This window comes from Pristiophorus japonicus, chromosome 4 (genome assembly GCF_044704955.1).
Source record: "Pristiophorus japonicus isolate sPriJap1 chromosome 4, sPriJap1.hap1, whole genome shotgun sequence".
NCBI classification, from domain to species: domain Eukaryota; kingdom Metazoa; phylum Chordata; class Chondrichthyes; family Pristiophoridae; genus Pristiophorus; species Pristiophorus japonicus.
In genome coordinates this window covers 87515422-87526666 of record NC_091980.1, presented here as the reverse complement: position 1 = coordinate 87526666, position 11245 = coordinate 87515422, and the positions used below count along the sequence as shown (strand labels likewise).

The 11245-nt window shown below is 43.0% G+C and overlaps 1 protein-coding gene across 3 annotated transcripts in view; it reads right to left on the bottom strand.

Annotated features, from left to right (window-relative positions):
• Positions 1-5021: 5021 nt before the first annotated feature.
• Positions 5022-11245, bottom strand: part of nsg2 (neuronal vesicle trafficking associated 2) — a 105731-nt gene continuing 99507 nt past the window's right edge. For all 3 annotated transcript variants that reach the window (XM_070877264.1, XM_070877265.1, XM_070877266.1), the window contains exon 5: positions 5022-6175. In XM_070877264.1, the coding sequence (XP_070733365.1) occupies positions 5972-6175 (204 nt within the window). In that variant the 3' untranslated portion in view covers positions 5022-5971. The remainder of the gene's footprint in view (positions 6176-11245) is intronic.

Below are 11245 nucleotides of genomic sequence, written 5' to 3'. Positions count from 1 at the left end.
TGTTATGTATAAACATGCAAGTTATGTATGATGTTTGTTATAATAACTTCTTCATTAAGGAGGGAGAAGTGTAATGTCTGTGAGCTTGCAATGTTTGTAGCTCCACACTGTGGATGTGGACGTATTGTGTACTGCAACTACAGAGTTAATGTTAAACAGAACCAGGCATGTTCCGGAAACTTCGAACAGAACTGCCTGCCATGTTAGAAAGCTGTGTGTGCTGTGCTCTGTGAATATATGACAGACTATACATGGCCTTGACATTCCTGGGTTGGAGGAGGCCATCAGTGAGCAATTATATCTTTACGAGGACAGGAATGTACACCAGGTTTCCATTGGAGAAGCACCCCAGCATGAACATGCTGAATAAGCACCTGCACTCACAATACAAATGGTGGAATTAGGATGGGATGACGTCACCCATCTGAAATTCCATGACGTCCACCTGAGCATCCACCCGTGAAAAGGTTCAGCACTGTTTACAAGGTGCACTTTACCTGAACCCATTCATCAAGGTAGAAATACTTGGTTAAAGGGGCACTGTTCAACTGAAATTGCCTGTGGAGACTTTTGACCATATGCTGGGACTCACTGCAGATATTGCAAAACTTTTTTCACTTTTCTACTTAGGAAGCCTTCCCCTAGCTTCTGAATTATCTGTGAAAAGCAGATATTGTACTTCAAGTGAATTACTGAACTAGGATCCACGGGCTGCACCATGGGCTGAGAGGCAGATTCATTTGCCACATCTTCGCGGACAAATGTGCTCATGCCTTTTTTGAGCAAGCAGATCAATTTCTGGATGACCAAGATGCCGACTCTGTAGCTGAAAAGAGTCTACAAGAAATTGAATTTGCTCCAAGAAAGAAATGCCGACGAAATTATCTGCTCCGAAGCTCGACAAAATGGGACAAGCATCAAATTGAATGCTTCAACCTAATCATGGATACTGTCTTGTCTAGTATATCTAGTCTATTCTTGAAGCATAGATAGCTATTTACAGAGATGACTCTATTTGATCCACGGAATTAGAAATTATGAAGCTTGCCAATGATGGGTATACTCCTCCTACTGTGAAGCTGTGGGAGATAAACTGCATGAGGGTCGCTAAATTTTGTGGTTTGCCTTCAATGGGCAATTTAGCTCTTAACTGGTTGAAACTAAGGCAAAATATTGAGCATGCCTGCTCCTCGCCCACAAGGAAACTACAAAAACTTTCTAAAACCTTAGCTTGCTGTGCCTCAGCAGTCCCCAGCTCCACAAGGGCTTCCCCACACAGGCCTTAGGTTAATATTGCAGTCAATGTTTGTCATCAGAACCCCAGCTGCAATTTAAACAAGGGCCCTGCTAGCTTTGGGCGGCTGTCCTTGGCATGTGCAATATAAAATTGCAGTCGGCAGGATCAAGGCACTAGGTCACTCCAATTTAATGGTCCCTCTGCCCAGTTTCCATCCCCTCATTTGTCTCTAACTCAGGTAACTTCTGAGCGATGTTTCTTAAAATTAACAGAATCAGCATGGCCATTTGATGTTCCCTAACTGAAGGACATTTGAGGGTGTCATGATGAGGTGCATGTAAAAATACTTCATGATAAACATTGACAATCAACAAATTGTACACATAATTGTGAGTATTGGTTGGATGAAATGCATTTTCTTATGTTGGAATGTTCTTCTTTCCGCAATTTGCAATGTTTATTTTGATAATATAGAGTTGAGCGAATTAAGAACAAAATATTTTATGTGGGGTAAATGTTTGTTATTTTTGGCTTTTTTGCACAATGCCACCCCTCCCCCTCTCAAATTGCCACCTCTTACGCAAGACAATTCCCAAGCCCTTTCGAGAAGCCAGTCCGCCACCAGACCCTGATTGTGCTTGTTTCCAGCTGCATCTTATTATGCCACCCATTATATATAGAAAAAAACTTGAGTAAGATGTTAATGATACATGGGTCTAATTTTAATGGTCCCACACTATGGGCCCAAGTTTCGGCCTCAGTTGCTCCTGATTTTTTCGAGCAACTGGTGTAGAACGGAGTATCTTAGAAATTCAAATTCTCGGCATTTAGTTTGCTCCAGTTCTAGTCAGTTAGAACAGTTTCACTTTGGAACAGAATTTTTTTTTCAAAAGGGGGCGTGTCCGGCCACTTACGCCTGTTTTCAAAGTTTCGGCAGTGAAAACTTACTCCAAACTAACTTAGAATGGAGTAAGTGAAGATTTTTGTACGTTCGAAAAAACCTTGTCTACACTTTAGAAAATCAGGCGTAGGTTACAAATCAGGCGTAGGGAATGATGGGGGAGGGGGTTTAAAGGGAAGTTTACAAACATTAAACACTTCAGTTTTACAAATAAAGAGCCATCATCAATAATAAATGATAAATACATCAATAAATCAACCAATAAATCAATCAAAAAAAATTAATAAAAATTTTTAAAAAATTTAAAAATCAATAAATAAAACATTTTCTACTTACCGACTGCAGCACCGAGAGTCCTCCAACAGTGTGCTGGGACGGTCCCCCCAGTGTGTCTCTGTCAGTGTCTCTATCTGTCTGTCTGTGTGTGTGTCTCTCACTCTCTGTCTGTCAGTGTCTGTGTTTCTGACAGCGACAGGAGGGGGGGAGGGGAAGAAGGGTGGAGGGGGAGAAGGGGGGAGGTGGAGAAGGGGGGTGGGAGGGGGAGAAGGGAGGTGGGGGAGAGAAGGGAGGTGGGGGGGAGAAGGGAGAGGGGGAGGGGGAGAATGGGGGGAGAGGGGGAGAAGGGGAGAAGGGGGGAGAAGGGAGGAAAGGGGGGAGGGGGGGAGAGGGGGAGAAGGAGAGAGGATGTAGAGAGGGAGGGAAGGAGAGAGGATATAGGGAGGGAGGGAAGGAGAGAGGATGTAGGGAAGGAGAGAGGAGAGAGGAGGGTGGGAGAGAGGGGAGGAGAGAGGAGGGAGGGAGGGAAGGAGAGAGGAGGGAGGGAGAGAGAGGAGAGAGGAGGGAGGGAGGGAAGGAGGGAGGGAGGGAAGGAGAGAGGGAGGGAAGGAGGGGGGGGGGGAGGGAGAGAAGGAGGCTGAATGGCCGGGCCCAAAACCTCGGGCTAGATTTACAGGTAGGTGGCGTCGGGTCTCGGGGGGGGTCACGGAGGTCCGGCGGGGGGGGGAGGAGAGTCGCGGAGGTCCGGGGGGGGGAAAGAGAGAGTCGCGGAGGTCCGGGGGGGGGTGGTGGAGAGAATCGCGGAGGTCGGGTCGCCGGGGGGGAGGGGGGAGCGGGGGTCGAGTCGGGTCGGGAGGAAGCAGGAGCTGGGCGTGGGAGGAGCCTTATTCACGCAGCCCCAGTAAGGCCATTGGGCCAGGGCTAGGGGCTGCGTGCTTCAGGCCCCTCCCACACAGTTTTGGGCACCTGGAGCTACTGCACATGCGCGCCCACTGTAGCGCGCATGTGCAGAGGTCCCGGCACTGTTTTCAGCGCAGGGACCTGGCTCCGCCCCCAACAGCTCGTGCTGCGCTGCACCCGGCTGCAGAAGACCTACAGGGAGCTGGAGAATAGGGAAGTTTTTTTTAGGCACACTTTCTGGCGCGAAAAACGGGCGTCCAGGTCCGGGCTGCGCTGTTTTAGGCGCGTCCCGAAACTTGGGCCCAAAGGAACCCAGAGGAACATTTACTTAATGGCACAATCTGTAACAAAAGCAAGTGTTGGCAATGAAATATTTTGGGGTTACAGAGCTACACTACTAATTGGAGATGTTGTTCACAACAGAAAAACTGTTTGTGACTGTCTACCATCCCACAATTCCCCACAGAGAGAGGAAGAGCTGAGAAGAAAGTGCATATATGATGAATGCAATTATTGAGGTCCAAGGGATGGAAGCATTGTCGGAACTACTTAATGAAATCTGCAGGTCCACTAAAGAAACAATATTGTCAGCAGGTGCTCCGTGATTGAAGGTGGTCCTAACACCATAGGCCAATAAATCGAATATGCAATATAAAACATTCAGCCTGAAGATAGAACTGCCCAACTGCTTTCCACAACAAGTGGAGTGGGAGAGATGAATTGGAAGTACAACACTAGAAAAAATTGCAAACCATATTTTGTCTTTGAACAAATGCCTCTCATATGCTTTTAGTGTTTAGATTTTAAATTGTACACCCATAATTCCACCATCTATTCAAAAGCATTACTTTGTTTTGATAAAATGTTAAATTCAGTAGTGTCATGTATTCAACCAGCATTGTAACCCATGTATAAACTGACCTAAGTTGTACACCGTGAGAACACTGACCACTAGGTGGGAGACACTCCTAACCTGGACCTTCAGGTATAAAAGGGGAAGCTCCACCCACCTTCATCACTTGAGTGCTAAGGAATAAAGGACAGGTCATAGACTGACCTTCTCTCAAGCATGGGCCTCGTGTGCATTTATACTGTGTAGTAAGGACGTATCAAGTAGAATAGGTCAGATTTTGGTATTACTTTTTCCTTAATACTGTAATCAAATTATTTGAAAACATTTTTTCTGTTTATTTTACAAGCACAAATAAATTATATTTGTTAACTGCATTTTAAGAAGAGTGGTTATTATTGACATTTGTAGTTTTGGTGAGGAAGGACAGATAGAAGGGATTATTATGGGTTCATCAAGAACATGATCTAGCACAGTCTCTACTCATTATGTTCTTCTGCAGTCCTAAGGCCAGAAATGAACTGATGTGGAAATTAAGAGTAACTAGTTTTTTCAGCACTAACAACAGCCCCTTCCATTTGATGTATTGCTAGACTTTGATAATGTTGCATATTCCACCAATGCAAGGTTTTATGGAGGGGGATTCAACAGATTGGTGTAACTACAGTTATATACAGGTATAAAACAAATGGCTTTGTAACAATGCAGATAGTGATCATACCATTGTGCATATAAAGGACCATTAACTCAGTAAAGGTTATAGCTAATAAAAGTGGATAGTAAAATGTTTGCTTGTTTTGTTTTATTTGTGATCAGCAGGAAATCCAACAAAAATTTAAAAAAAACGATTGAAAATGTCAGACACATCTAGCTTTATTTCTTTATCGGAAAAATCCCAAGAAACACAACCAAAAATATTTTAGTTTCTGCTAGATAGTGACAAAAATACACCACAAGGAGTTATAAATTATTAATTTTTTTACATTAGCTGAAAATCAACACGATTGACAATGAAATATTACATGTGAAAATATGAGAAAGATGGTTCTGCACCTGTGTTAAATACTAATCATTACAATTCTCTACCAAGCTTCAGCTACAAATCTGATAATTCGTGTGAAATCTAATGTATAAATCCCCATACTGCATCCCTTAATATCAGGAATTCATATGTACAGCAGTTAATCACTCGATCCCTTTCCAAGCATAAGCATTACTCTAGTCTGCAGGAACTACAGAACACCTAAGTGTCTGCAGGCATAGGAGAAATATGTTATCAACTGCTCTTCAATCAACGGCTGTATTACATACGCTTATCTTATCTGTTTAACTTCTAGAAAAGTGCAGCCATTGAGGGTGACAACATCATATGATTATAACTGTACACGTCAGCTAAACGTGCAAAATTTCATGCACATAAACTGCTCATGCGGGAAATGTTCTATTTCAAAGAATGAATGAATGTGCACCGCCTCTGTCTTCGGGAGAGAGCTCATTGAACACTTTGTGAAGGTTATTTTTGAAATTCAATTAAACAATAAGAACAAAGTCATTGAAGACAGATTTCTTCAAGTTGCCTATTTAAAAATTAGTTTATAATGTGAAGTGCAGCAACATCAAACATGCCTTTGTACAAAAAAACTTCAGAATCAATAACAAATCAACAAGGACAAGGGACAAAAGAAACAACTATTGTATAATCCAAATACTGCTTCTTTTTGGAACTGCTACAACAGTCCATTATTAGCAACCTTAACACCTTTCACTTGGTTTTATGTTTTGAAAAACGTCACCCTTGGTAAGTTGCTCAGTGACTATCACTGCTTGAGGACTTTGAATCATGTTCTGCTGGTTTCTCAGCGGATACAGCAGGCAGCCATGGAGAAACTGAGCGGGAGGTGGTTTGTTTAGCCAGGCTGTAATGGCTGATGACTGTGTAGAATCGCCCTCTGGAAGTAGAGTCTTGTGCTGAGTAGTAGGCTTCAAGAGATGCTGGTATACAGCGTTTATGCTGCCAGGAGAAAAAAAAAATTAAATTAGCATTGCTAGCTTAGTTTTTTTTAAATTCCAAAATAAATAACTAGGCTTGAAGTAAAATAAATTTATGGATCTGTACTTCCTCAGCCCTCCAATCGAGTTAAAATACTGCCTGTTGGGATGCTGTAGCCATGAAGAAAATCAAGTTTGAGCTGAGAGTGGAGCCCCTTGTTAAATATTTTGACTGATTATACGAGGCAATCATATATGTATTGCAACAAGAGAAGGTGCAAAGACAACATGACTCAAGTCAGCTAGCTATCAAAAGCTTCTCTACTGTGCTTGAGTGCCATGTTTTGTACTTATCTTTACAGTATAAGCATTGATGATTCAGAATATGGACGATGCATAGTTCATTTTTACCCAAGAGTTACGATTTCACGTAGCTGATGGCCAACTGGCAGTGTCGTTATTACTGTATGTACCTTTGATTTGCACTCCTCTTGTATGTTTTCATGTTCTATATTGTCTTATATAAAATTTCAAACAATATATTGTTCAAAAATTGCCTTGGACAGCTAGTTCTTTCTTTTAGGTCTAAGTTAAAATAGTAGTAAATATACAGCCATAATAAAATGCCCTGACTTCCTTGATAGTTCAGTGAGTTTGTTCAGTGAATAGCTGAATCATCCAGACCAGGCAGGTTCTACATTCAATCCCTCAGCCAGCTGATGTCAGCCCAGACAGAGAAAGGGATGCTACATTTGCCCTCAGTGCCTTTAGATTAGGGAGGAGAAAATCAGCCAGGAATCTCACCCTTAATTGCTATCCAGCATTCCTTGCTGGAAATGTGCATGTCTGGTCACTGAGTAATGACAGCAATAAATTTGATTGTAATGACTCCCACATCTGAATTGCTTGCTAACACTCATTGTCACATAAGGGGCAATTGGGTGAGGTGTCAGAGAATACCTGATACCCGTGGAACTACACCTCAGCAAGGAGTTAATATTTTCAGGAGAGAAAACTGGTGAGAAAAGGGGATAAAAAGGATCGGGTGGCCATGTAGATTGAAGTTATCAAAGTTTCCTCTCTGCCAGCATGGAATGAGCTAGGGCACTCTCAATCCTGCATCTGTGACATGAGTGCAGAGAACAAAACCAACAAGAATATAGAACAAATTACAATGCGCCCATCTAAATGGAGAGCCCTATTGTAGGGGATTTCTTGCCCAACCACGAATAGTACTAGGATATTCCAATTTTTTTTGTCAAAGCTACATGTTCTGCATGTAAAATGGTGACAATGTAAAATGGTGACTTCAGTTGGCAGAATTTGTACTAGGTATCATGTTGGAACACCAAAAGGCTATGCCATAGAGTAGAGGGATGTACATTTGCTCCCATCAAAGCTCATCTCCAAGGGTCATTGCAGCTAGGATTGTACTTTGCAGTCCTTTATTTAAATATGATTTTGGGATGTGGGTGACACTAGCAAGACCACAATATTGCATTGCTCAGTTGCCCTGAAAAGTGATGGTGGGCCTTCTCTTTGAACCATTGTGATTCTTGTGATGATAGTGCTCTCGCAATAGTGTCCGATTCCTGAGTTTCATAGGTAGGGGTGGCAGGCTCCCTTTGTTGAAGGACATCAGTGAACCAATTGGGTTTTTACAACAATGTGACAGCTTACATGGGTATTTTTTTGGTACTAGCCCACAAATTAGCAGATGTATTTAATCCAATTTCACAACTCACCATGGTGGGATTTGAATTTGTGACCTCCGTACCATGACAACTAGGTGACTGCATCCCTGTACTCCCAATGCATGTGACATAAAATAGTTTTATTTTTAATAATTTGTCAGGCAAAATTATTGCATCCTGATGCTGATCAAAGAAAAGGACACTATGGGTTAGAAAGTCCACTCAGTTTTTGCCAAAAGGAAATAGAATTTTGTGAGAAATAGTTTTTATTACTCACTTTGCCATCCATAAGTGCAACTTTACACACTTGGGAAAACTGCACCCAATATTCTTTTGATTTTCCTATGTAGTCCTGGAGGCCATTGAGGGTGACAACATCATTTAATTCAACTAAATAACGTTGCTGAATTTTCAGGCTAGCTTAATTTGGAATTAGATAATTCAATGATGTAAAATCAACAAGAATTAAATGTGATTAAGCATATGGGAAGTGTAGCATATAATTGTTCTGAATCAGCATGAGGTAAACTATTGAATTAAAAATCATTTTAGCTAATAATCAGGCAGTTAGGCAGCTGTGATCCTTGTTCAATTATACAATACTGGAATAAAATGTTAAACATCAAATATATACACATTATATTAACAAATCAGGATATATGGCAAAGTGAATTTTAAAATGATGATAATTTTACTGATACAGTTCAGGTTTTTCCAAAAATATTCCAAATCCCTTATGCATAAAAACATGTCTTTGTTCACCACTATGTACAGGATATGGTGCGCAGATTTCACATCTGACTCCAGTTATGGTAAACTACTTAGTGGTAAATAAGTGATATGACCACCACGTTCTCCCATTAACTTCAAAGGTGGAAAAAGCACATTGGCAAACCAATACAACAACAACTTGTATTTAAATAACACCTTTAACGTAGTAAAATGTCCCAAGGTGCCTCACAGGAGTGTTATAAGACAAATAAAATGGACACCAAGCCACACAAGAAATTAGGGCAGATGACTAAAAGCTTGGTCAAAGAGGTAGGTTTTAAGGAACGTCTTAAAGGAGGAAAAAGAGGTAGAGAGGCGGAGAGGTTTAGAGAGGGAATTCCGGATCGAGGGCCTAGGCAACTGAAGGCACGGCCACCAATGCTCAAGCGATCAAAATCAGGGATGCTCAAGAGGGCAGAATTAGAGGAACACAGATATCAAGGGGGGTTGCGGGGCTGGAGGAGATTACAGAGATAGGAATGGGCAAGAGCATGGAGGGATCTGAAAATAAGGATGTGAATTTTAAAATGGAGGCATAGCTTAACCAAGTGCCAAGTAGGTCAGTGAGCACAGAGGTGATGGGTGATTGGGACTTGGTGCGAGTTAGGACATGGGCAGCTGGGTTTGGATGACCTCAAGTTTACCTAGGGTAGAATGTGAGAGGCCAGCCAGAAGTGCGTTGGAATAGTCAAGTTTAGAGTTAACAATGGTATGGACGAGGGTTTCAGCAGCAGATGAGCAGAGGCAGGGGCAGAGACAGGCAATGTTATGGAGGTGGAAATAGGCGCGGAATTGTGGTCAAAAGCTCATTTCAGGTCAAATATGACACCAAGGTTGCGAACAGTCTGATTCAGCCTCAGACAGATGCTAGAGAGAGGGATGGAGTCAGTGGCTAGGGAATGGTGTTTGTGGCGAGGACCGTAAACAATAGCTTCGGTCTTCCCAATATTTAATTGGAGAAAATTTCTGATCATCCAGTACTGGATGTTGGACAAGCAGTCTGACAATTTAGAGCCAATGGAGGGATTGAGAGAAGTGGTGGTAAGGTCATCAGCGTACATGTGGAAACTGCTGCGATGTTTTCGGATGATGTCGCCGAGGGGCAGCATGTAGTTGCAAAAAAGGGGGTGGGCCAAGGATAGATCCTTGGGGGACACCAGTGGTTAACGATGCAGAGGTGGGAAAAGAAGCCATTGTCGGTGGTTTTCTGGCTACGATAAGATAGATAAGAATGGAACCAGGCGAGTGCAGTCCCATACAGCTGGACGACGGTGGAGAGGCGTTGGAGGAGGATGGAGTGGTCAACCATGTCAAAGGCTGCGACAGGTCAAGAAGGACGTGGAGGGACAGTTTACCTTTGTCACTGTAACATAGGATGCAATTTGTGACTTTGATGAGAGCCATTTCGGTACTGTGGCAGGGGCCGAAACCTGATTGGAGGGATTCAAACATGGAGTTCCGGGAAAGATTGGCATGATTTGGGAGGCGATAACATGTTCAAGGATTTTGGAGAGGAAAGGGAGGTTGGAGATGGGGCAGTAGTTTGCAAGAACGGTGGGGTCAAGGGTTGTTTTTTTGAGGAGAGTGATGATTACGGCAGGTTTGAAGGAGAGAGGGAGAGTACCTGAGGAGAGAGAACCATTAACAATGTCAGCTAACATGGGAGCCAGAAAAGGAAGTTGGGTGGTCAGTAGTTTAGTGGGAATAGAGTCAAGGGCGCCTATTTCCACCTCCATAACATTGCCTGTCTCTGCTCATCTGCAGACTTGTTCCTTGCCATCAATGCAATCAAAGGGAATTGTTTTATCAGTGTCTGTTTTCCTACAGGCACAGTGGCTGTCGACCATTGTGTAGCTTAATGACAGTCTGTCTATTTAAGAAAGAAATATAGGATAATTTTTGCAAAGCACCGCTCACATATTGGTACAACCAGAACAGGAATGGGTAAGAAAATGCCAGAAGTCAGATTTTCAGGCATCGTTCAGGCTCATGTTTTATTACAGGTAATATTACTCTTTGATTAACATGAAATGTTATGATGGGCATTATTCTGGAAATTTCTCTTGTCCTCGGGAGCCTTGCGGAGGAAGGAATGATGAAAGGCATGTCTGTTAGTATTAGAGGCGGGCTGATGGAATCCGCTTTTACTCATATATGTGGGTCTATAGTTGGTGCGCCTGTCTTCCCAGGGGATTTGCAGGATCTTGTGGAGACATCGTTGATGATATATCTCCAGCGACTTGAGGTGTCTTTTGTACATCGTTCATGCCTCTGATCCATACAGGAGGGCAAGTATTACTACAGCCCTGTAGACCATGACCTCATCCAGTCTAACATCCCCAGCATTGAAGCACTGACCACACTTGATCAGCTTCGCTGAGCAGGCCACATGGTCCGCATGCCAGACACGAGACTCCCTAAGCAAATGCTTCATGCGGAACTCCTTCGCGGCAAACAAGCCAAAGGTGGACAGCGGAAACGTTACAAGGACACCCTCAAAGTCTCCCTGGTAAAGTGCAACATCACCACTGACACCTGGGAATCCCTGGCCGAAGACCGCCCTAGGTGGAGAAAGTGCATTCGGGAGGGCGTTGAGCTCTTCGAATCTCAACGCCGAGAGTGTGAAG